We start from the raw sequence: 27,317 nt of genomic DNA, 5'->3' as shown, positions 1-27,317 counted from the left end.
AGTTACGTTTTTGCTTCTTTTACGTTCGGTTTTGTACACCAGCTTCAAACAGCTGAAAATACAATATTTTTGGTTATGTAAAATATATTTCAGAGCGGTTTAGATTGTACAATGACTCTCTACACTGCTTGTTTTGTCACATAAACTAAATATAAAAATATGAACACTCCAAACCATTTATAAGGGGAAGTAAACAATGAGCCTTCCCATGATGAGAGTGGCTTCTTCACACAGTCCTTAACATATGCATGTGAGAAGATGGGCCTAGCAATGGCCCCAGCTAGCAGGCAGAGGGCCATACTACAACTGTGAACCAGTGTTGCCAGGTTCTATTGACACTTTCCTGCCCAATGCACAAAAAACTAAACATTTTGCCAGCCCAATGACAAAACAATTGTTTGTAAAACTGCCCAATTGTTTGTAAAACCGCCCAATCTGGCAAAACTGCTGTAAACCCTGGAACACACCTTGAAAGACAGACACAACAAGACATGCCCAGAAACAGCAAGCCTGAATGGGATTTCCAAAAGCAAGTGAACATATTCAAGTGAACCTATATCACCAACTGTACCTACAGTACCTATACCTCAATTCTATCCACAACATTCTATCCCTTTGGGAAATCTCTAGCTGTAAGATTCATTCAGCTAGAGTGGAGATTATTATTTGTAGTGTGGTTTGACACAATAGTTTAGACAAATAAAAAAAGCTGTCCTACTTGCTCTCCTAGATTCCTGTGATGTCATTAGTGGCGTAGAGATTGCCAAACAACAAGCCACGGAGGAGCGCAATGAGTGGTGTGTGTTTTGTGTGTATGTGGTTTATTGCGACAGTTGTCTAGGTGTGCTTGGCAGAGGCAATTGGTGACTGTGTTTGTTGAAGGACATAACCAAGTAGGTGAACTCTCTCTGTTCATTTCTCTCCATGTGTCTCTCTATCTCTCTCCTTTCTCTGTTTGTTTTTGTTGTGTGTGTGTGCCTATTCTCTCTCTGTCTGTTGTGTTGTGGGAGGGTGAGGCGGGCCACTGGCCAGCCATATAATTGGACATGATAAATATAGTGGTTTCCTGTGGTGGGGTTGAGAGCTAGCCAGTGGGCTGTAGCCAGTGTGAAAGCAATGCCAGATGAGGTGTGAACTGTGAACCAAAATGAACATTTGAGACTTTCTTTCACTTTCCCTATCTCTGCAAAGCGATGTGTGAGAGTGTGAGAGAAATCAAAAATAATAAAAGGAGACAGCCGATAAGAGGAGAGGGCGAAAAAGGGGTAGTTGATAGACAGCAAATCTGGAAACTTGTCGTGTCTGCTTAACATTGAATGGTTGCCTCTTCAGATTTGGCCATTTTCACCTGGCAAAGATGGACAAGGGCAACATGGGCCCCAAGAAGACGTTTGTGTCCACTTTTCGGATGGACTTTAAGCCTGCCGCCCCTCAGTTTGTGTTGAAAGGGATCAAGAATGGGCTGGAGGATCGGGGCACTGCTCAGGGGGGTAGCAGCAAGCAGGGAACTATATCAACAGGTAAGGAATCCGTTTGAACTATTTTAAATCAATGGAATCAGGTTTACTGTTGTCATCAATCAGATATTTCTGGCTCTAGAAGAATGGGACTCAGACCTTCTTTAAAAATAGCATAGTGCTTTATCGTAGCAATGGCAGTGATCATTTTAGCCATCATTTTGTAGTTACAGTTGAAGTCGGAAGTTTACATACACCTTAGCCAAATGCATTTAAACTCTTTTTTTCACAATTCCTGACATTTAATCCTAGTAAAAATTCACTGTCTTAGGTCAGTTAGGATCATCACTTTATTTTAAAAATGTCAGAATACTAGTAGAGAGAATTATTTATTTCAGCTTTTATTTATTTCATCACATTCCCAGTGGGTCAGAAGTTTACATACACTCAATTAGTATTTGGTAGCATTGCCTTTAAATTGTTTAACTTGGGTCAAACGTGTCGGGTAGCCTTCCACAAGCTTCCCACAATAAGTTGGGTGAATTTTGGCCCATTCCTTCTGACAGAGCTAGAATAGTTAGCATACTAGCTAGCCATTGCTTTCTGCCAACGAAAAAAAAAACTCTTCCCACGGCACGAACACACAGAGAGAGCCAAGCTAACGTTAACTAGTCACCCATGTCCCGAATTCCCTTGAACGACTCTGGTTACCAGTATGTAAAAACAAAACACAAATGTAGGTTATAACTTACCCCTAGCAGCTACTGTTAGCTAGCCAAGTGCAAAGCTAGCCACTGAATCGACTCAGCCAGTTCGCGTCTGTTTGCTAGGTCGTTCCAGCTATTGTTTAGTAGCTATCCAGGTAGCAACAAGCTAGCTACATTTCGAGTACAGTAGCTACTTACTACCTAACGTTAACACTTCAGACAATGAGGTTAGAATAACAGCTGAATGGTAGGCAGCTAGCTGGCGTAATTACAGGTACTCTTAAGCGTGAAACAACTATCCACAGTTGCTAATAGTTACCAGTAGCTACCCGCTAGCTAGTCTAGGTAGTGGGTTAGCTAGCCTCGTGCTTCAACGGGCTCAGCCGAATACAATACTTACAATACTTACATACAATAACCTACGATAACTACAATAACCTACGATGACTACCTACAATACCTAACTACAATCTAAATACATAGTTTAAGCTTTACTCGACACCATATAAGCCATATAAGCTTATATAAGCTATATAAGCCAAGCTTACCTCCCACCAGAGAGAGACACAACCTCACCCGACGACTGCAACGTTGATAAAATGATGTCAATTAGCCTATCAGAAGCTTCTAAAGCCATGACATCATTTTCTGGAATTTTCCAAGCTGTTTAAAGGCACAGTCAACTTAGTGTATGTAAACTTCTGACCCACTGGAATTGTGATACAGTGAATTATAAGTGAAATAATCTGTCTGTAAACAATTGTTGGAAAAATGACTTGTGTCATGCACAAAGTAGATGTCCTAACCGACTTGCCAAAACTATAGTTTGTTAACAAGAAATGTGTGGAGTGGTTGAAAAAACGAGTTTTAATGACTGCAACCTAAGTGCATGTAAACTTCCGACTTCAACTGTATGTGGGAGTTTTTGGGCATTGGTCCTATGTGAATCTCATTGATTGAACTCTTTGCCCTGAAGAACAAGAACTCTGTTTAGGACATTTGAGCAACTGACCCTCACTGATCATCCTAAACCTAATTAGCATATGATTCAGAGGTGTTTGCATGACTCTCGAGGTAAGCAAGCCCCTAGACTAGTGCTGTATGTTCTCTGTTATTATCCTACCTTACTGTATGGCCAGAAGGCTCTTTTTTGTTTTGTTGATTTGACAATATCAACATGGTCAAATGTATTTGTGTTATCTATGCAACTGCACCTTATAAAATGTTCAAATAATTCCGGTTATAATTATTACATGTGTTGAATGCATGAGCCTTTTGCCAAAACATTGGTGACGTAAAATAAATAACACTAGATACAATGCAGAATACAACCTTCATTAGGGGTTCAAGCCAGCGAAGCTGCCTTATATTTAAATCTAAAAAGGATTACATTTGTTTGTCTTTCCCTGCTGATCTACCCAACGAACATTTATAAAAAAACACAAATGTATTGATTCCATATGTCCTCAAACCCCAGAGTTAAAGAAGCACTCCAGAACTGTTTCTGTTGAAAAACAATATCCCACGTATAAATACAGTAATGTACACACATTTAAGGGTAAAAACAATTATTTTGAGCAAAATAGTGTTTTTTAGACACAACTGCAAACTTCAAGGAGTAGGCCATTCAAGGAGTTGGTCTGATAGTGTGCTCTGATGTCATCGGCCTCCCCGCTTGCTTAAGGAACAATAGAGGACCAAAAGAGAGCGAAAGAGGAAAGGCCCACCCCCCCATTTGTGCAATGACATGAGGATACCTGGACCACCTATTGAGATATGCCTTTTGTTAAGTAAATCAGGTGAACAAGTTCTGACCATAGCCTTTCGCTTTGAAATTAGTCAACTCGATAGAGGGCGGTTCAGAGAAACCACACTTAATTGCTCCGAAATGAGTGAAGACGGTGGAGTGTGGGTAGTGTTATAACCACACTCGATCGCTTTGAAATGAGTGGAGATGGTGGATTACGGTTAATGTCTGGGGGATTTTCATAGTGGGTGGCCTAACTTGATTATAAAAGGGAGGACTAGAATGATAGGAAATTATTATTATTTTAAATGCTAAAGATCTGCTAGACTTGTTAGTATTCTGAGGTAGTTTTACTTACAACCTGGGGAGCTAGTTATGCATTAAGGTGTTTGATGCCGCTACTGTGTGCAGGTGTACTGCCGTTAGCGCAAGACGAATTGTTACTCTAACTTACAAGAAGTTAACATTTTATCGAATCATACTATTGAGTGAACTGCTGTATTTGTATTACTTTGATGGTTATTATTATTAGTTTAAATGTTCTAGAACGTATTTTTTTATTAGTGTTAGCTTTTCTCCTCTCTCAGCCCACAATACGAACTAACAGGAAGTCCTTTAGAGTTAGCCCTGGCTTGGGCAGTAATGTCACCATTAAAGAGTGAGTGGGATAATTTGGAATTCAAATTCCAAAGTTCCCGTGTCATTCCAGGAATAGAGTGTCTTTTGGGTAGTGTAGTTTTGTAAAAGATAACTGTTTATTTCACCTCATTTTAACATTCCGTCATAAAGAGCACATGTTGAACTTCATAACAAACATGTTTTCTTATCTCCAGAGGTTAAATTAAGAAAAATGAAAAATATGAAAAGTAACATCCTGACCGTAACAGGGTTGACCGTAACAGTTAATCTTAAATGTAACTGAATGTAATCGAACATGTAATCTACGTAATCCCCAAAAGTCATTATTTATCATGAGAGGGCCTTAAACAATAACTAGTAATGCTGCATACTCCAAGAAAGGTTAAAATCTCACCTTTCTGGTAAAAATAGTTACAAATTGCTTCGTTGTACTTTTGAGGACACAAGCTCAAGTACACAGTACAAATATTATAAAAATATGAAATATGTTATATGACGTATTTCCTACTCAACAAAACGGTACGAATAAGGTTTGAAATTACATTTTTTCGAAATACACTATATATACAAAAGTATGTGGACATCCCTTCAAATTAATGGATTCGGCTATTTCAGCCACACCTGTTGCTGACAGGTGTATAAAATCGAGCACACAGCTGTGCAATCTTCATAGACAAACGTTGGCAGTAGAATGTCCTTACTAAAGAGCTCAGTGACTTTCAACATGGCACTATCATAGAATGCCACCTTTCCAACAAGTCAGTTCGTCAAATTTCTGCCCTGGTCAACTATAAGTGCTGTTATTGTGAAGTGGAAATGTCGAGGAGCAACAACGGCTCAGCCGCGAAGTGGTAGGCCACACAAGCTCACAGAACGGGACCGGCGAGTTCTGAAGCCCGCAGCACGTAAAAATGGTCTGTCCTCGGTTGCTACACTCACTACCAAGTTCCAAACTGCCTCTGGAAGCAATGTCAACACAAGAACTGTTCGTCGGGAGCTTCATGAAATGGGTTTCCATGGCCGAGCAGCCGCACACAAGCCTAAGATCACCATGCGCAATGCCAAGCGTCGGCTGGTGTGGTTTAAAGCTCGCCGCCATTGGACTCTGGAGCAGTGGAAATGCGTTCTCTGGAGTGATGAATCACGCTTCATTATCTGGCAGTCCGACGGACGAATCTGGGTTTTGGCGGATGCCAGGAGAACGCTACCTGCCCCAATGCAGAATGCCAACTGTAAAGTTTGATTACATTTACATTTTACATTTTAGTCATTTAGCAGACGCTCTTATCCAGAGCGACTTACAGGAGCAATTAGGGTTAAGTGCCTTGCTCAAGGGCACATCGACAGATTTTTCACCTAGTTGGCTCGGGAATTAGAACCAGCAACCTTTCGGTTACTGGCACAACGCTCTTAACCACTAAGCTACCTGCCGCCCCGGAGGAGGAATGATGGAGGAGGAATGATGGAGGAGGAATGATGGTCTGGGGCTGTCTTTCATGGTTCGGGCTAGGCCCCTTAGTTCCAGTGAAGGGAAATCTTAACGCTACAGCATACAATTACATTTTAGACGATTCTGTGCTTCCAACTTTGTGGAAACAGTTTGGGGAAGGCCCTTTCCTGTTTCATCATGACAATGCCCCCGTGCACAAAGCGAGGTCCATAAAGAAATGGTTTGTCAAGATCGGTATGGAAGAACTTGACTGGCCTGCACAGAGCCCTGACCTCAACCCCATCGAACACCTTTGGGATGATTTGGAACACTGACTGTGAGCCAGGCCTAATCGCCCAATGTCAGTGCCCGACCTCACTAATGCTCTTGTGACTGAATGGAGGGGGAAGCTTGTTGTGTGCAATTGAACGCAAGCTTAACAAAACATTTCTAGCCTACCTATCTATGGGTAATAGGGTTGGCGTGTTATGCTCAATGTTGGCATGTATACTTAGTTTTCCACCACAAAACACCAGAAAATGGGCAGAAAGAGTAGAACCAGCTCACTGGTTAAGTGCACAGTGATGAGCTTCATGCAAAATTCAAATAAATATTGAAAGCATTATTTCAGTGCTGGTGACATGATGATCAGTGCTTGGCTGCCAATTATCAAATAAAAATGATATTGCTCTTATTGAGGAAACTCGTTCGAGGAATTATTATTATTCAAGCGATTGTAAGGAAGATCACTCTCAGGATGAACCCGGAGAGTAACTTCCAGGATATAGCGGAAAAGAACTCTCAGGATATACCGGAAAGGATCTCAAAGATTTTACAATCACACAGTCTTTATATACTTCATCTACACAAAGAGTTATACCACCTTCTTGGGGGAGGTAAACTACTAATAAGAGATAAGTGTAATTGGCTCCACTTCCTTAGAAAAATAGTACAATAACAGGTTGTAGTAACCAGTTCTCACAGCCTATATGTCTAAGATAGAGGAGTGATAAGATATTTAAAGCCTAACCAGAGGAAACTACATTTCAGCCTGGCTTTTAGTGCCCTATAGACAATGAGCCAGTAATAAATTACTCCTCTGTGCGGTATGTAAAGAGGTTACTGGACAGATGTGGAAATGTACCAGTGAATAGCACTACTCAACTCAAGCATTTAGATAGCGTTAGACTGCAACAAACCAATTTTGCGCCAACACTCTAATCCATATCTCATCATGTAACCTACCGTCCTACCCTGTCGACTTTATCAGCGAACTGTTTATAGAGCATGTGCCAAAACCAAATTGGGCAAGTGTGCTATTTATCTCAACAGTTTTTGTGACAAAACCATCAGTAGAGTTGAAAATGTGATGGAAACACACTGAGCTTCTGTTTTGTATTCGGTACATGGAATCTTTAAGTATTTTTATACTACGTCAACACACACAGCTTTTTATCCGCAAGTCTGTTTGATAGAAAACACACCTCTGGTGGGAAAATGTGCAAATACTGTATTTTTTATGCAGATTTTAGAATATTTGCTGAAAATCTGTCGCCAATTGGATGGAAACCTAGCTACTGACATGAAAGGCACTTCATTCTTGGAATGACCCTCCCGCTTCCAGGTGTGAATAGCATGTGACACTATTTATTATCCTTACATTTGCCTAGGATGTGGTGTGTTGGTCTATGGTGTTTATTTACATGTATTTGGTGGGTACTGCTCGATGGGGCCTCTTGTGTTCCAGAAAATAAACTAACCGTCATCTGTCCACGGAAGGCACCTCACTTCACAGAGCCTCTGCAGGACCGCACAGCGGAGGAGGGAAGTGACTTCACAATTCAAGGTATTATCACAGGAAGTCAGCCCCTCAGCTTTTCCTGGTTACACGAAGGTGAGAGGGCAACCCTCAGGTTCCTGGCGACAACATGTCATATTTTATCTTTCATAACAAAGGAAATACTTTTTAGATGACCAGCACGCACTCTAAGGCTGCATCCCAATTCTATATCCTTTTCCTGAAGTGTGCACTTGCACACTGACTGTCATGGATTTAAAAGCTTTGGATGGTGTAAGCATTAGCTGGAGTGAATTTCCACAATTGAAAAATCCATTAAAGGGAGTTTGCAAATGCACGTTTCGGAAGGAGGGTAGATAATTGGCACCCTTTTTTTTTTTTTTTTCACCTCTGGAGCCTCTGAAACCAGTATATCAATGTTCTACATAAAGCTTCTGTCTACCTCTTTATCTATTGTCTTCACAAAACAATGGAACAGAAAAAGAAACAATCGCCAAGACTAGTGACAAGAAGTTCCCCAGTCAGTCCTCAGACAAGGAAGTGGAGAGTAGAAGTACAAGAGCCTCCTCCACTCCTCAACACACAAGTACCCACAGAGACGAGAAGGGGATAGGTACAATTCACACCGTTCATTTCAAATCCTATTTATCTTCAACTTTGTACCCTCTACATTATATATTTTGTTAGTTTCTTCCTTCTATCCTTTCTTTCTTTCCACCCCTCATTGTTTCCTCCTTCCTCACTCTCTCTAGTCACTGATTGGTTGAAAGCAGTGCAGGGGAAACCACCCCTTTATTTATCCAATAATGTCAGGTCAGTGACAATTTAAAAGGGGGCTGAACGTCCTGATTTAGCCTCGTTTTTCGGCTTGGTCATTAAGAAATGCAGCGGACATGACTGAAGCCAAATGAGAGTGGGGGGGGGGGGCTTTAATGTGGGTGTCTCTTGTGTGTGTGTGTTCGCAGTTGGCAAGCATTTGTACATTGACTTTGCCAAAACAGTACACAGTTACAGTCACTCATCCTTCTATATAACTTGAAACAGTCTAACCAGGTCTTGTGTCTTGAAGTCACCTAGGCTAGCTAGTGCTAGCCAACTTCTTTCACCAATTAGCTTCAGCCAGCTGGTTTGCACATCTTTTAGTTGTCTCATTAAATGCTTTCAATATTTGTATATTCATTTCTACAGTTTATAGTTGTTTTGAGGTTTATAAGTCTTATTTTTTTTACTGATGGTTCCTAACTAGCCCCATAGGGATATTGAATGTCAAACCAAATTGACCATGGGCATTAAGATTAGGTCGCTTGCAGATACACTCTGAATTGATGATTACTTGGGTGCTGCCAGCTGTGGGCAGGATTGAAATAAACCCAACCCAAGGAAAACTGTTGAGGTACCCTTCATTCCGTGACATACAATTTCTTCCTATCATCTCGCAAATCTCAGTTTTGGACGAGACTGACTTTTTGACCAAAAATACCCTATTTACACTTTGTAGTTAATTTTGACAGTTAAATAAATGTTTCTGACTCATATCGATGCCACAGTCCGTTTTCAAAAACGAGAAGTTGCTGGAAGGAAAGAGGGAGGCATGGAAGGAAAGAGGGAGGCATGTAAAAAGCATTTGAACTGGGTGTCAGAGTTTTTGTACGGGGAAATTCAAGGGGTTTTCTCACATATGGCGAATCAAAGATGATCTATTATACTGACAAGATGGAAATACGTGTCCTCAAAAATGGAAGGCAGGCGGGATCAGGTGGGACCATTCTAACCAATTAGAGGGCAGATACGCAGGCATAACTCAGATAAAATGTTGTTTTTGTTGTTGAAATGCCACGTGTCCACTTATCAATGCATTAGTAACAACCTAATAAGTAAGCATTTCACTGTAATGTCTACACCTGTTGTATTCGGCGCATGTGGCCAATAAAATTTGATTTGATTTTATCATTAAAAAACATATTAGATCAAATTAGCAATTAATTTATTGTTGACCAGATTTGACACTTTCATTGACCTCCATACAAAATGTATTCGCTTTGTGGTCTAATTTTCATGAAAAAAATGTTGGTGGACTAAACCCTCTCGCTTCACGTCTTTCTCTCTGGCTGAATTCCAACTGACGAATAGTCCATACTCCTTTGATAGGTGGAATCATAGAGCTAGATAGAGGACCCATCTTTATATATGTGCCATTATAGCGTCTGTGACACCATGGGCAGCACCATTGAGGTTACAACCGATAGGAATCTACTTTAAGAAGGCAGAAGCATCGTGGAAACCCTCAATGGTGCTGCCCATGCTAAAACAGCCTTTGGGCCACTAGAGGCCTCTATCATTCTCAATGGGTGGAATCAATATGGCAACATTTTCACCCAGCCTATTAGTGTAGTTCATTACTATCAGCTGGTTCTATTTCAGTGATTTCAGCCAATCATTAGTCATCACAAACAAATTGGTTCAACCCTCAACCACTCTTGATATCCTGTTTGATACCTACCTGTCCAAGGGAAGATCTCAATTGCATACTCCTCGCGCCTCGTCTTCTTCTCAAAACCCATTGGTGGAGAAGTTCAGAGGGACGGGACCTCTGGCTTTCTTATCCAATGGTTTTTGAGAAGGACACGATGAAGGGAGAAGATGGCAGAAAAGGAAATAAGGAAGAAAGGGTTATGAATAAACATGGAGTGGGGGATTGCACAGGCCTTCTGAAAGATCTGGTGAAGGAGAAGATGATGGACATGAAAAAAAGGAGAGACAATTTTTGAATGAATATGGAATGGAGGATCGCACAGGACTTTTGGAAGAGCTTGAGGAGGAAATGGGACAGGACAAGAGTGAGGATGAATTCAATGTGGTGGCAGGTGCAGTGATGACTGCTGAGAAGAAGTTGAGTGTAGAGGGAAGTAGTGAGGTGAGGAAGGTTGGCGTCAAATGCAAGAACAGGGATACGTGCTCCAATAGTTCAGAGATGGAACTTGTTGAGAATGAGGGTGAACTACCTGCGGCGAGGATCGCCGAAGAGAATGGATCCTTGCTGTTTGGTTGATCCATATGTGGTGTCAGGTTGGGTGGAGGAGAGGTTGGGGGACTATTGAGTTGGTGAATGTGACTTGGAGTGGATTCATGATGATTTATTGTGTTTCCTCCACCCAGAGGAAGAGGGCGCTCCAGATTACGAGATTAGGGACAAGACTTGTGACGTGCTTTGCTCTCTGGAGCATGATAACGGGGGTGGCATTAAGTGTTGATGAGGAGAAGTTGAAATTGAAGATTCCTGGTGTCTGTGACGCCCGCCACTTGATGAGACGTAGATTCAGTGGGGAAACGGAGAAGACATTATGTCATGCTGAGTTTTGATGCAGAGTCGTTACCAGATACAGTTGAAGTCGGAAGTTTACATACACCTTAGCCAAATACATTTAAACTCAGTTTTTCACAATTCCTGACATTTAATCCTAGTAAAAATTCGCTGTCTTAGGTCAGTTAGGATCATCACTTTATTATTATGTCAGAATAATAGTAGAGAGAATGATTAATTTCAGCTTTTATTTCTTTCATCACATTCCCAGTGGGTCAGAAGTTTACATACACTCAATTAGTATTTGGTAGCATTGCCTTTAAAATCTTTAACTTGGGTCAAACGTTTCGGGTAGCCTTCCACAAGTTTCCCACAATAAGTTGGGTGAATTTTGGCCCATTCCTCCTGACAGAGCTGGTGTAACTGAGTCAGGTTTGTAGGCCTCCTTGCTCGAAACACGCTTTTTCAGTTCTGCCCACACATTTTCTATAGGATTGAGGTCAGGGCTTTGTGATGGCATCTCCAATACCTTGACTTGTTGTCCTTAAGCCATTTTGCCCCAACTTTGGAAGTATGCATGGTGTCATTGTCCATTTGGAAGACCCATTTGCGACCAAGCTTTAACTTCCTGACTGATGTCTTGAGTTGTTGCTTCAATATATCCACATAATTTTCCTTCCTCATGATGCCATCTATTTCGTGAAGTGCACCAGTCCCTCCTGCAGCAAAGCACCCCCACAGCAGGATGCTGCCACCCCAGAGCTTCACGTTTGGTATGGTGTTATTCGGCTTGCAAGCAACCCCTTTTTCCTCCAAACACAATGATGGTCATTATGGCCAAACAGTTCTATTTTTGTTTCATCAGACCAGAGGACATTTCTCCAAAAAGTACAATCTTTGTCCCCATGTGCAGTTGCAAACCGAATTGCTGCAAAGAAACCACTACTAAAGGACACCAATAAGAAGAAGGTGTGGGTCAACGGATGATCTCCGCATGTGTATTTCCCACCGTAAAGCATGGAGGAGGAGGTGTTATGGTGTGGGGGTGCTTTGATGGTGACACTGTCAGTGGTTTATTTAGAATTCAAGGCACACTTAACCAGCATGGCTACCACAGCATTCTGCAGCGATACGCCATCCCATCTGGTTTGGACTTAGTGGGACTATAATTTGTTTTTCAACAGGACAATGACCCAACACACCTCCAGGTTGTGTAAGGGCTATTTTACTAAGAAGGAGAGTGATGGAGTACTGCATCAGATGGCCTGGCCTCCACAATCCCCCGACCTCAACCAAATTGAGATGGTTTGGGATGAGTCGTACCGCATAGTGAAGGAAAAGCAGCCAACAAGTGCTCAGCATATGTGGGAACTCAAGACTGTTGAAAAAGCATTCCAGGTGAACCTGGTTGAGAGAATCCCAAGGGTGTGCAAAGCTGTCATCAAGGCAAAGGGTGGCTATTTGAAGAATCTCAAATATGACATTATATACTGTATATATATATATATATATATATATATATATATATATATTTGTTTAACACTTTTTTTTGGTTACTACATGATTCCATATGTGTTATTTCAAAGTTTTGATGTCTTCACTATTATTCTACAATGTAGAAAATAGTAAAAATAAAGAAAAACCCTTGAATGAGTAGGTGTTCTAAAACGTTTGACCGGTAGTGTTTACTAAATAATATATATGTGTGAAATTAGTTTTGATTTAGGTTGGACCATTATCATGCACCTGTCTCGAAACAGGGGCAGCTGAAAAAAATAAACGTAATCTATGCACTTAAATAGCAAATAGAGGACGGTTTTCTCATGGTTCATTTTCATGCCAGCCAGGTAGGCTATACTCCTGTTGTAAAGAGTAGCAATGTGCTTATATTAGGAAAGTTGAGAAATAAATATAGTAGGCCTAGCCTATAGAAAGCTGATGGGATCCTCCTCTTTTTAAAAGAGGCATTCACTCTGTTTTCTCATGCAATTGCATAGCCTATAGAGTTGTTGCACAACATGAGCTCATAGGCTCTCATTAAGTGTTTGATGAGATTTTCAATTACATTTGCATTGATGTCAGAGTGATTAGAGGGACAATAGAGTGCTGAGTACCAGGCAGATAGCAAGTTTGGTAGGCTACTAATGACCATCAGCAGCATCAGAGCTTGGAGAAGCCTAATTACCGTGACTAAACCGTAACGTGGAATTTGACTGCCGTCATAACTGCTGGTGTGACAGTAATACCTCACCGTAACAGCCCTAGAATAATGCACCTAAAAGTTGGATGCGATCTGCCAACCAAATCCCAAAGAAGGAGAAGATGAGACAGGAGAGTTGATGCGAGTAGTATGCAATTGCGATCTTCCACCCCCCCCCCCCCCCCCAAAAAAAGTAATAAAAGTAATTGATATCTTCCCATAGTCAATCACCCATGTAATGTGACACTTTTCTTTTCAGATATCACCCCAAAGAGAAGAGTATCCACTGAAAAGGGTGAGTTTATCCATTGACAACTGCTTGTCTTCCAGTCAGATTTAGAATAACAAGTATCAAGACAAAGGCCCTCCTATTCGCATGGGTTTCACTGAACACTTAAAGTACCAAGAAAAGTCAAACTTTACCCAACTTGAAATATGCTTCAAACCGGCAGTTTGCATGCTTTGCAAAAAGAGTTGAGCTTAGTGATGTAATGTTAACTACTCGTTGTCTCTGCCTCTTCCAGGTCCCCTGCTGGAGTTTCTGGACCCCCAAGAGCAGTTGGATGTGCGGGTGGGAGGGCAGGCCAGACTCCACTGTGCCTTCAGGAGCTGTAGTTTTCCTGTGGCATCCTGCTGGATCTACAACAGAGAGCAGGTCTGTGTTGAATTGGCTTGGGGTCACACACACACACCCCATAGTTTTATCACAAGTGTTGTGTACCTGTATGTGTACTTTGACTGAATTTATTAGGTAACTTCAATCTTCTCCATCTATGCAGGTGGTTGTAGGCAGGCCGAGGACTCGTGTAGAGAGCAGTGACACTGACAGCTGTGTGGAGATATCTCAAGCTTGTCCAGATGATGCGGGTACATACACTATATTGGTGCAGAATCGCAGGGGCTCGGCTCAGCACACAGTCACCCTCAGTGTTATCGGTGAGTATCTGGGGCGTGTTCATGATAACTAAAGTTAAATTCAATAAACCAGGGTCGTATTCATTAAGCACCAAATGAAAGAAAATGTTCTGAAACAGAGAGGGACTAGCTGAACAATAAGAACTGTTTGTTTTAGTTTTTTGTTGCAAAATATTTCGCTACAGTGTACACTAATGAATACGACCCTGCCTTATTCCCAAATGACAATTAATGCTGATAGATTGCATTACCGCATCATAATACCAATGAGCCTCAATTCTGATCAGAACAAGACGAGATGGTTATTCACACGTAACAATTCCAAGAATAGTCCTGCTAGTAAACTCAATGTCAACGAACCCTACGGTTCGGGGAAGATGTCCTCATCTTGAATAATCTTGTTCAGGGTGAAGTAGGAAAAGCTCACAGCTGCTGACCTCGACTACGTCAAAAGAGGTTATGCATTTGATCTCTCGGGGGCTCAATGCCTTCCATCTAAAGTTGACCATGGGCCCTGTTCCAATACTTTTAAATGGCTTCCTTTCTTCTTTCCTACATTGAGGTAACTTCACTGCTCTAACATGACTGAACTAATGAGTGAAGTAAAGTATTAGGAAACCACATCTGCCTTGGGCCCTGTTCCAATTCTATATCACATCTACCTTGGATCTTGTTCCAATGCTTTCAAATGGCATCCTTCCTTAGGAACCCAAATCCACCACACCAGTCATGTCAGATCAGTACTTACAAAAGGAAAGATAACATATTCTCACAGGCTCTGTGTTTGTCTCCCTGTCTTCTCAGACCGGCCACACCCTCCGGCATCTAGTCCTGTGGTCTCCCAGCTCTCCTCCCGCTCCCTGGTCCTGTCCTGGTCGGGGCCCAGCTACGACGGGGGCAGTGCCGTCACAGGCTACGTGGTGGAGGTGAGACGAGAAGGCCCAGAGAAGCCTGAGGACTGGAGTGAGGTGACGACCCGCTGCAAGAACACCTCGTACCGGGTCCGCTCGGTCGTGGAGCCCCTGGGGGAGTACCGCTTTCGTGTTCGGGCCTACAATTCAGCGGGTGTCAGTGAGCCGAGTGAGGAGTCGGACTGTGTCAAGATGGACACCAGAGGTTGGTGGATATTGATTTTCTCCAAACAGTGACTTTGGTGATTACTACCAGTTTTGATCTTAAAACAGTTGTTGATCTGACTCGTTGTCTCTGTCTATTGGTTTTTCCTTGAAATGTCTTATATCTACATTCTGTTGAATTCAACTACAAATATTCAGTAGTTCTTGTTGACTAATCATGATTCTGTGCTTTTGAAGTAGAGTCAAAAGAGGAATCCCAATCGTATGTGACTGTCACCATTGACACCACGCACAAAATCAAGGATCATTACAATGTGCATGAGAAGCTGGGAGTGTAAGCATTAGATGGTCACTCACTCACTATATTGACTGATTGCTGAACTGGGTCATGTTCAGTTGGCATGAAACGGAACAAAACTGTCAAACTGAAGTACTATCTGGGTTGTATTAATTTGTGATCATCATAGTAAACGAAAAGCGACAATGAGTGTTCTCATTGGACAAGTTCAGGTAGTCCCTCCCAGTTTTGTTCAGTTTTCTTCTCTTTGGTGTCTAGTGAATATGACCATGAACTTGTCTATTTTCATTTTCTGTGGCAACGCATTTTAAAACACTTAAACGTTTTGCTACTGTGTGTCCTAATGAACACAACCCTGCTAACTGCCTATTGGAACCTCAACAGGGGGAAGTTTGGCCACGTCTTCAGGCTGAGTCACAAGGAGACAGGTCAGGTGTGTGCAGGGAAGTTCTACCGGGCCCATGGCTCCAAGGCGAAGGCTGCGGCGCGCAGGGAGATCGAGCTGATGAACTGCCTCCACCACCCCAAGCTGGTGCAGTGCCTCGGGGCCTATGACACCCGCTCCGAAATCATCATGGTGATGGAGTAGTAAGCACAGCCAGGTCCAATCATTTAGATTAGTTATGTATTAATAATTTGAATGTTGTATTTGTATTGATGTCTTTACTGAGTTGCCATTACAATATAATGTGTGGTTCTCTCCTCTTCTGTACTTTCCTGGAGATAGGATTGAGGGCCACTGCTGGTAGTCTGGTAACTAGATCTCCTACGGTTGTTGTCATTGCCCAAGTTTGGACTTGGCAAAACCACACAAACAGATCTGGGACCAGGCTACACTGCTGTTGAGAGATTCACATTGTTTACATTGAATATGCAAGGGATCAGTCTGATAAAGGGCTTGTATCATTGAGGCCTATCCAATCCTCTAGGGCTATAGGTTCTGTGGATTGGTTTGACATGAGGACCTTGGTCTTCCTTACACCTTCTATATCTCTAGCATCGCCGGCGGGGAACTGTTTGCGCGTATCGTGGATGACAACTTTGAGCACACGGAGCCCACCAGCGCACGCTACATGCAACAGCTCCTGGAGGGCATGCGGTACGTCCACCGGCAGAACATTGTCCACTTGGACCTCAAGCCAGAAAACATTGTGTGTGTGGACACCACGGGCACGCGGATTAAGATCATCGACTTTGGCCTGGCAGCCAAACTAGGTGAGTGGGTTTGGGGTAGAGTCTAATAGTATTTTCAAACTGTCATGCTGACCCGAACGTTACTTTGCTACTTTCCTGGATCAGATATTTTGTTTGCACAGTACAGCTTGGCTCAGCTCAACTCAGTAGTGTGAAAAGGGTCTTCATAGTGTCCTGCAGATACTAGGGCCATGTGCAGTAGGGCACAACGTTGTGGAATGTTCAGAATCAGGTCAAAATAAGTATTGAGTAGAACAGACCTACAGTACCTTCAGAAAGTATTCACACCCCTTGACTTTTTCCACATTTTGTTGTCTTACAGTCTGAATTTAAAATGGATTACATAGAGATTTTTGGCCCTGGCCTACATACAATACCCCATAATGTCAAAGTGGAATTATGTTTTATTTTATTTTTTACAAATTACACTGAACAAAAATATAAACGCCACATGTAAAGTGTTGGTCCCATGTTTCATGAGCTGAAATAAAACATCCCAGAAATGTTCCATACGCACAAAAAGCGTATTTCTTATTTTGTGCACAAATTTGTTTACATCCATGTTAGTGAGCATTTCTCCTTTGCCAAGATAATCCATCCACCTGACAGGTGTGGCATATCAAGAAGCTGATTAAACAACATGATCATTACACAGGTGCACCTTGTGCTGGGGACAATAAAAGGCCACTCTAAAATGTGCAGTTTTGTCACACAACACAATGCCACAAATGTCTCAGGTTTTGAGGGAGCTGCAATTGGCATGCTGACTGCAGGAATGTCCACCAGAGCTGTTGCCAGATAATTGAATGTTCATTTCTCGACCATAAGCCGCTTCCAACGTTGTTTTAGAGAATTTGGCAGTATGTCCAACCGGCCACACAACCACAGACCACGTGTAACCACGCCAGCCCAGGACCTCGACATCCGGCTTCTTCACCAGCGGGATCGTCTGAGACCAGCCACCCGGACAGCTGATGAAACTGTGGGTTTGCACAAAACAAGAATTTCTGCACAAACTTTCAGAAACCGTCTCAGGGAAGCTCATCTGCGTGCTCGTCATCCTCACTAGGGTCTTGACCTGACTGCAGTTAGGCATCATAACCGACTTCAGTGGGCAAACGCTCACCTTCAATGGCCACTGGCACGCTGGAGAAGTGTACTCTTCACGGATGAATCCCGGTTTCAACTGTATCGGGCAGATGGCAGACGTGTGGGCGCTCGGTTTGCTGATGTCAACATTGTGAAAAGAGTGCCCCATGGTGGCGGTGGGGTTATGGTATGGGCAAGCTACGGACAATGAACACAATTGCATTTTATTGATGGCAATTTGAATGCACAGAGATACCGTGACGAGATCCTGAGGCCAATTGTTGTGCCATTTATCCACCGCCATCACCTCATGTTTCAGCATGATAATGCACAGCCCCATGTCGCAAGGATCTGTCGCAAGCTGAAAATGTCCCAGTTCTTCCATGGCCTGCATACTTACAAGACATGTCACCAATTGAGCATGTTTGGGATGCTCTGGATCAACATGTACGACAGCGCGTTCCAGTTCCTGTCCATATCCAGCAACTTCGCACAGCCATTGAAGAGGAGTGGGACAACATTCAACAGGCTACAGTCAACAGCCCGATTAACTCTATGCGATGTGTCGCACTGCATGAGACAAATGGTGGTCACACCAGATACTGACTGGTTTTCTGATCCACACCCCTTCATTTTTAAGGTATCTGTGACCATCAGATGCGTATCTATATTCCCAGTCATTTGAAATCCATAGATTAGGGCCTAAAAAATGTATTTCAATTGACTGATTTCCTTATATGAACTGTAACTCAGTAACATCTTTGAAATTGTTGCATGTTGATTTGTTCAGTATAATAAAAAATGAAAAGTCAAGTCTTCAACCCCTTTGTTATGGCAAGCCTAAGTAAGTTCAGGAGTAAAAATGTGCTTAACTAGTCACATAATACGTTGCATGGACTCACTCTGTGTGCAATAATAGTGTTCAACTGGACTTTTTTAAAGACTACCTCATCTCTGTATACTACACATTCAATTATCTGTAAGGTCCCTCAGTCGAGGAGTGAATTTCAAACAAAGATTAAACTACAAAGACCAGGGAGGTTTTCCAATGCCTCGCAAAGAAGGGCACTTATTGGTAGATGGGTAAAAAGAAGCAGACATTGAATATCCCTTTGAGCATGGTGAAGTTATTAATTACACTTTGGATGGTGTATCAATACACCCAGTCACTACAAAGATACAGGTGTCCTTCCTAACTCTGTTGCCAGAGAGGAAGGAAACTGCTCAGGGATTTCACCATGCGGCCAATGGTGACTTTAAAACATTTACAGAGTTTAATGGCTATGATAAGAGAGAACTGAGGATGGATCAACCACATTGTAGTTACTCCACAATACTAACCTAATTGACAGAGTGAAAACAAGGAAGCCTGTACCGAATAATTTTTTTCTCCAAAACATGCATCCTGTTTGCAACAAGGCACTGAAGTAATACTGCAAGAAATGTGGCAAGCAATTAACACTTTGTATTCAGGACAAAAAGTTATGTTTGGGGCAAATCCAATACAACACATTACTGAGTACCACTCTCCATATTTTCAAGCATAGTGGTGGCTGCATCATGTTATGGGTATGTTTGTAATCGTTAAGGACTGGGGTGTTTTCAGGATAAAAAATAAACAGAATGCAGCTAAGCACAGGTAAAATCCTAGAGGAAAACCTGGTTCAGTCTGCTTTCCACCATACACTGGGAGATGAATTCACCTTTCAGCAGGACAATAACCTAAAACATAAGGCCAAATATATGCTGGAGTTGCTTACCAAGAAGACCGTGAATGTTCCTGAGTGGCCGAGTTACAGTTTTGACATAAATCTACTTAAATCTATGGCAAGATCTGAAAATGGTTGTCCAGCAATGATCAACAACCAATTCGACAGAGCGTGAAGAATTTTGAAAAGAATAATGGGCAAATGTTGCACAATCCAGGTGTGGAAAGCTCTTCGAGACTTACCCAGAGAGACTCACAGCTGTAATCACTACAAATGGTTATTCTACACAGTATTGACTCATACTTTTGTAAATTAGATATAAAAAACATGTTTTCACTTTGTCATTATGGGGTATTTTGTGTAGATAGGTGAGAAAATGTTTTTTTTAATCAATTTTGAATTCCGACTGTGACACAACAAAATGTGGAATAAGTCAAGGGGTTATGAATACTTTCTGCGCACTGTACCTCTGATAAGTAGAATGATGAGTCATGTCAGCTCTTTAGAATTGTATAACTTTAGCTATCTACAGTAGTTGAATGAGCCTGTACACACTCAAATTAGACGACACCTTTTAGCATGAGAAGACATGAGCAACAATTACATTTAGGTGTATTTTATCTCAAATGTTTATGTGGGAGCACATTACATTCAAGGTTTATATTTGTTTCTTTACTTTAAAAGCAGTCTATGGACTGCAAATATCTCAATATGAAACATACAGTGCATTCGGAAAGTATTCAGACCCTTTGACTTTTTCTCCACATTTTGTTAAGTTACAGCCTTTTTCTAAAATTGATTAAATTGTTTGTTTCCCTCATCAATCTACACACAATACCCCATAATGACAAAGCAAAAACAGGTTTTTAGAAACATTTGCAAATGTATTAAAAATTAAAAACTGAAATTTTACATAAGTATTCAGACCCTTTACTCAGTACTTTGTTGAAACACCTTTGACAGCAATTACAGCCTCTTCTTGGGTATGACTCTACAAGCTTGGCACACCTGTATTTGGGGAGTTTCTCCCATTCTTCTCTGCAGATCCTCTCAAGCTCTGTCAGGTTGGATGGGGAGCGTTGCTGTACAGCTATTTTCAGGTCCCTCCAGAGATGCTCGATCGGGTTCAACTCCTGCGTTGTCTTGGCTGTGTGCTTAGGGTCGTTGTCCTGTTGGAAGGTGAACCTTCGCCCCAGTCTGAGGTCCTAAACGCTCTGGAGCAGGTTTTCATCAAGGATCTCTCTGTACTTTGCTCCGTTCATCTTTGCCTCGATCCTGACTAGTCTCCCAGTCCCTGCTGCTGAAAAACATCCCCACAGCATAATGCTGCCACCACCATGCTTCACCGTAGGGATGGTATTGGCCAGGTGATGAGCGGTGTCTGGTTTCCTCCAGATGTGACGCTTGGCATTCAGGGCAAATAATTAAATCTTGGTTTCATCAGACCAGAGAATCTTGTTTCTCATGGTCAGAGTCCTTTAGGTGCCTTTTGGCAAACTCAGAGTGGGCTGTCATGTGCCTTTTTACTTAGGAGTGGCTTCCGTCTGGCCACTCTACCATAAAGGCTTGATTGGTGGAGTGCTGCAGAGATGGTTGTCCTTCAGGAAGGTTCTCCCATCTCCACAGAGGAACTCTGGAGCTCTGTCAGTGACCATCGGGTTCTTGGTCACCTTCCTGACCAAGGCCCTTCTCCCCTGATTGCTCAGTTTGGCCGGGCGGCCAGTCTTGGTGGTTCTAAACTTCTTCCATTTAAGAATGATGAAGGCCACTGTGTTCTTGGACACCTTCAATGTTGCAGAAATGTTTTGGTACCCTTACCCAGATCTGTGCATCGACACAATCCTGTCTCGGAGCTCTACAGTCAATTCCGTCAACCTTGTGGCTTAGTTTTTGCTCTGACATGCACTGTCAACTGTGGAACCTTATATAGACAGGTGTGTGCCTCTCCAAATCATGTCCATTCAATTGCATTTACCACAGGTGGACTCCAATCAAGTTGTAGAAACATTTCAAGGATGATCAATGGAAGCAGGATGCACCTGAGCACAATTTCGAGTATCCTAGCAAAGAGTCTGAATACTTATGTAAAAAATGTATTTCTGTTTTTTATTTGTAATAAATGTGCAAACATTTCTGTTTCTATTTTCACTTTGTCAGTATGGGGTATTGTGTGTAGATTGAGGAATTTTTATTTATTTAATCAATTTTAGAATAAGGCTGTAAAATGTGGAAAAAGTGAAGGGGTCTGAATACTTTCCGAATGCACTGTATCTAGATATGTAACATCGCTGGACTATCCCTTCAAGTCAACAGCTACCTTTTGATAACAGCTTGCCCATGAAATGGACACACGCAGAGGAGGCTGGTGGGAGGAGCTATAGGAGGACAGACTCATTGTAATGGCTGGAATGGAATAAATGGAAAGGCATCAAACGTGGTTTTTACATATGTTGATAAGTTCCATTTATTCCATTCCAGCCATTACAATGAGCCCATCCTCCTATAGATCCTCCCATCAGCCTCCATTGGGCACTCAAGCATGTGAGCAGAGTTCAGCAGTTGGAAATCCTGCTCATCGCTCATGGAGCAGTGCTTGCACACCACTTAGGCGCTCCATGTCCTTTCCTACAGCTCAGCTAAAAACCGCTCCATGCTCACAGGAACGAACTCCCGCTCTAAATTCACTCATTAATTAAAATCACAATATAACCAACACCCATCTGTTTTTGTGACTTCCTGGACCAACCAATTTGTTAAGTATTGAAACCAAACCATATGGATTTGAATGAAAAGTATTTGAAAAAACATGAAAAGTTGAATGTAAGAAGCTAACATCATTTCAAATAGGCTACATGTACAGTGAAGGAAAAAAGTATTTGATCCCCTGCTGATTTTGTATGTTTGCCCACTGACAAAGAAATGATCAGTCTATAATTTTAATGGTAGGTTTATTTGAACAGTGCGAGACAGAATAACAACAAAAAAATCCAGAAAAAAGCATGGCAAAAATGTTATAAATTGATTTGCATTCTAACGGTAGCTAAAGCAAGGGGATATTTGCAGCACACCAGTAGACTACATGCTGGGGCGGGCATGCCCTGAGCTCACTTGTGAAGTGAGCGCTACTGGATTACCTTTGGTAATCTCGCTCCATGCTCCAGTCAAATTGGGCACGCTCTGCTCACATACTCTGCTGGGCACACACTATCGCAGGGGGGCAGAGGTCAGTAAACGGGAAAGGGTAGTCCACATATCCTGCAGCTACACTGGCTAGCATCGCTAAGAACAATGTCTAATTGCTGACACAAAAAAGCAACGTTTGGAAAAAAATTGGTATGTGGATGAAAGTCATGCTTAGGCGAATAAACTATAAAGGGAAATAAATGGCTACAGTTTATAGTTTTAGTTATTTCATGAAATGTTGTTTTTAGAAAAGGGGCGTTTTTTTACCTACTTGTATATTTAAAAAACTTCATTGGAACATATCTACAACTTTTTTTTTAATGTCAAATAATTAGATCAACTTACCACAAAATAATTTTGTTGCAATATCTCCAAAAATTGTGATGATACAGAGGAAATGTTTTGTTCAGTAAGAACAGTGACAGCCAGGGGGCTAGTTACCCCCCTACTACCGTACTGTATTTAGATGTGAAATTCACTTTGAGTTTATTCAATTTTGATTTGATCCGCTCTGTACAGAGATGGATGAAAAATCTTAAACGCAATGGGCACGTTACAGGTCGTCTTTATTACAGGCGCGTTGCACAATTAACCAGATCTCACAACACCTGGAGAAGTGTTTAACATCTCAGAAAACACATTAACATGACACCACAGCCTCCTGAGACTGCAATAAAGAGAACCTGGAACGTGCCCAGTATCAATGTAATAACCTTGACCAACATGTTTCTCATTTGTTTTCCTCTCCGATACAGAGCCTGGTACTCCACTGATGGTGATGCATGGGACGCCAGAGTTTGTGGCCCCGGAGGTGATCAGCTACGAGCCGGTAGGGCTGGCCACGGACATGTGGAGCATCGGAGTCATCTGTTTCATCTTGTGAGTTATGAACAGGCCTACCAACTTGCTTCTATTCAAGCACACCATGGTCCGGTGTTCAGTAGTGCACACTGTAGAAAAAAATGGGCAATGGATGCAGGCTGACTTATACATGTATGACCCTGCTTCTCTGCTGCCTACCAGGCTAAGCGGTGAATTGCCCTTCCAAGGTAACAGTGACGCAGAAACCCTGGGCCTGGTGACGGCCGCCTGCTATGAGTTTGACCAGGAAAGCTTCGAGGACATCTCGGACCAGGCTAAAGACTTCATCACCTCCCTGCTCAAGAAGGACACAAGGTTTGTCTCCTACTGTCAGGATGTTGGCTGCCTGGATGACTGCTGGCTGGTATCCATATTGTCTTATGCACTGGGGACATGTGTACGTGCGTGCCTGCACGTTTAGTCTGTCAGGCTAGATTTATACTCCACCAAAATGTTCTCCTTAGCAATACATTACTGACACTTGCTTAGTTACATACTCTGGCATGCACCCAAATTATCAGTGTGGAGACCTCTGTGCGGTGTGTGGTGAAGTCACAGAGCCTCTATGGAGTAAATCTAGTGGAGTATAAATCCAAAGAAATGGTTAACAAAATGCTCCAGGAGTTGGAGCAGGTTATCTGTGTTGTGCTTGCACTTGAGTGTGAAACAAAGAGAGAAATTGTATAATGGTGTGCTCTTGCCCCTCCCCAAACCCTGACCCCGTCTTCAGGGGTAGGCTGTTGTGTGATGAGGCCCTTACCCACCCCTGGATGGCCTCTTTTACGCAACTGGTCCGCCGGCCCACCAAGTCCCTCAAGAAGGACAAGATTAGACGTTTCTTGGCCAAGCGCAGATGGAAGGTATATCCATATTACCTTACACAAATCTATTCTACATGTCACATTCTATTTCAAATGTTTTCTGCCCTAATGAACACGTCCCTGGCCCCATACTGTATGTGCTGAAGCCAGCTCTTCAATCGTTATCATGTCTAGCCATACAAACATCTTTGGCATGACTATGAACAAACAGAGAGATGAGTGGGCTAAAGCACAAACAGACTGGGCCAGCAGGCTAACTCAGCAGTGACTGAACCAACAAGGGATCTGTTAATGGCGTCGCATTGATTCAAATGGCAGATGCTTGGTTCTCAGTGATGTTTTATCCCTCTCCATAACTAAAGAAAACGGGCAAGGCTGTAATAGCACTGCAGAGGATGGCCAACCTCACCAACAGTCCTGACTCTCCTGGAAGCTCTGGGGAGGGTAAGAGAGACACGTCCATTGACCATCCAGGGCTCAATGTCAGTGTTTTTCCTTTTTAATGTTAAATCAACATCTGAAAAGTGGTACGCTCAATGGTAGTTGCTCGTGTTTATTAACCTTTGTTGGAAGGTGACAGTATTCTTTTCCCTCTCTCCTCCCACCACCCAGAGGCTAGCTGGAGCCCGGAAGCAGAGCGGGCCATCCAGTCCCTGGATCAGGAGCTGCAGAGTGAACCCCGCTTCCAGCAGGCCCTAAGGGACACCAGCCAGCCCCGGGGATCTACTGCCCGCCTGGCATGCCGCATCCAGGGTATGATTGGTTGGAAGCTCAATCAAGAGCAGTGGTTGGGGCCAATTTGAATTTGAAAGTCAATTCAGGAAATAAACTGAAATTCAATCATTTAAAAAATGTCATCTATTTCCAATGACTTCTCAATAAATGGAAAAGGAGAAGCTATTTTTCAAAAGTGTTTCCATTTTGGCATTTTCAAATCAAATCATTCCGATTTGAGCGACTTCAGTTAGATTTGACCTCAACCCTGCTCGAAACCCATTTGCTACACACACGATCAATGACAGCACTCTGTCGCTAGCTAAGCATTCTTCCCATCGGCTTGCTCAGGATAACCCTTGTGAACTACAACGGTTTAATTTGAACCCTTGTATCATGCTCTTGTTATTGTAACCTTAGTTTTCCATCGCTCGTCATTTGAACCCTTGTCTCCCTGTCACTCACCATTTTAACTCTATCCCCGTCACTCGCCCTTTGAACCATTGTCTCGCCCTGTGGCTCGTCATTTTAACCCTGGTCTCTCACCGTCACAGGCTACCCCGAGCCAGAGGTGATGTGGCTTAAGGACGAGAGGCCCGTAGAGTCGTCGTCGAGGGTTACCGTGGAGTACGATGGCATGTGTGAGCTGGTCCTGACTGACCTGGGACCTGCCGACTCTGGGATTTACAAGTGCAGAGCCACCAACGACCTGGGGGAGGCACTGTGCTCAGCCAAACTTACAGTGGAAATGTAGAATGAGAACACAAAACAACTACGACTGGATCCCAATTCTACACCGTTTTCCCCAAAGATTTAACAATGGTGGAAACTCCCTAGTAGCCGATGATAACACCAATCCAATGTTTTGAATCCATAATGGGAAGTGTGGAAGTGTACACTTTAGGAGAAGGGTGGGGAATCGGGATGCAGCCTACAATCAATGTTGGAGAAGCTACTCTGAAAATATAGTTTACCAAGCTACCAATTACTTCACACTGGAAGAAGTTAAGCTAGGTTACTTAACTAAAGTTACTTTGAAAAAGTAGTTCACTACATCCAAACTACTTCATGAAAAATTATCATATCAGAAATGTCATAGAATACAAATTGCAAGAACTGATCACTCTTGTTAACAGAATGTGTAATTTATCCTATTAAGCACAAAAACATTGTTTCAAGTGAGAATTCGTTAGGTCTGATGCCCGAAAAAGAAAGGAAATTGCCTACTTCACCCATATTTTAGCAAAATAAATAGTGTGTAGTTCCAGTAGTTAGCTACATGGCAAAAAAGTAATTAACTGCTGAAAACACTACCAAGATTTTAATTTAAATACCACCAAGCTATTGCAAAATATAGTTTAATTAGTAATTGAACTACATGTAGTTCACTACTCCCCAACACTGCCTACAATGCAATCTAGAAGGTGACCACCATGGTCTAAAATGTATAATTGTTGTGAACTGCTCTGAGATGGAAGAACTGGACCAGCGAAAGCAATTGTTGTATCCATTTTGTGTTCAGTAGGACATTGTAGAGAAACCCTTTGCAAAGGAAAATGAAAGTGAACGTTTATTGGGCAAGTACCTTCTCCTTTCATGACATTTTTTTTATTGCTTTTTCTGTTTTTGACCCCGATATAGATTGACCACTGTCGGTCATGTTGCTTGCACATCTCCAATGATTTCAGATCATTGCAAGATGTAGGAGAGATGAGAAAGCCACTTTAGACTTGAGATACATTAAACTGTCCATGGATGTCAAGGGTGGCTCAAAAAAAGACTCACAGATGTAATCTCTGCCAAAGGTGATTCTAACATGTATTGACTCAGGGGTGTGAATACTTATGTAAAATTTATTTTCTGTATTTCATTTTCAATAAATGTGCAACAATTTCTAAAAATACGTTTTCACTTTGTCATTATGGGGTATTGTGTGTAGATGGGTGAGAAAAATATTTTATCAATTTTGAATTCAGGCTGTAACACAAGATGTGGAATAAGTCGAGGGGTTCGAATACTTTCTGAAGGCACTGTATCTACACACTCCTAAACTGGTCCCAGATCTGTTTGTGCTGTATAGCCAACTAGCCGGTGGCCCCGCACATTGACTCTGTACTGGTACCCCGCTGTATATAGGCTCCCTACTGTTATTTTATTTTACTGCTGCTCTTTAGTTATT

General features: G+C 42.3%; 1 protein-coding gene across 9 annotated transcripts; it reads left to right on the top strand.

Moving 5' to 3' along the window:
- The first annotated feature begins 787 nt into the window (after positions 1–787).
- LOC311137054 (myosin light chain kinase, smooth muscle-like) lies at positions 788–27,041 on the top strand. Of its 9 annotated transcripts, XM_084171371.1 has the most exons (18): positions 1,440–1,520; positions 3,141–3,238; positions 7,505–7,603; positions 7,727–7,825; positions 8,256–8,390; positions 13,538–13,573; positions 13,803–13,933; positions 14,058–14,214; positions 14,998–15,309; positions 15,507–15,603; positions 15,952–16,155; positions 16,565–16,782; positions 23,498–23,621; positions 23,766–23,918; positions 24,334–24,463; positions 24,787–24,868; positions 25,037–25,177; positions 25,693–27,041. In XM_084171371.1, exons 3-18 carry the CDS (start codon positions 7,585–7,587, stop codon positions 25,890–25,892), a joined length of 2,238 nt encoding a protein of 745 aa, XP_084027497.1. In that variant the 5' UTR covers positions 1,440–1,520; positions 3,141–3,238; positions 7,505–7,584; the 3' UTR covers positions 25,893–27,041. The 9 variants fall into 9 exon arrangements, 8 of the variants coding, with proteins under 8 accessions (XP_084027495.1, XP_084027493.1, XP_084027492.1 ...); XM_084171367.1 differs by lacking the exons at positions 3,141–3,238; positions 7,505–7,603 and adding an exon at positions 793–893 and having other exon boundaries at positions 1,333–1,520; positions 15,510–15,603; XM_084171370.1 differs by lacking the exon at positions 3,141–3,238 and having other exon boundaries at positions 1,434–1,520.
- The last annotated feature ends 276 nt before the right edge of the window (positions 27,042–27,317 follow it).

Source organism: Coregonus lavaretus, assembly GCF_964263955.1.
Source record: "Coregonus lavaretus genome assembly, chromosome: 1".
NCBI lineage: Eukaryota > Metazoa > Chordata > Actinopteri > Salmoniformes > Salmonidae > Coregonus > Coregonus lavaretus.
Note: the sequence above shows the minus strand (reverse complement) of the source record. Positions and strands in the feature narration are given on the sequence as shown.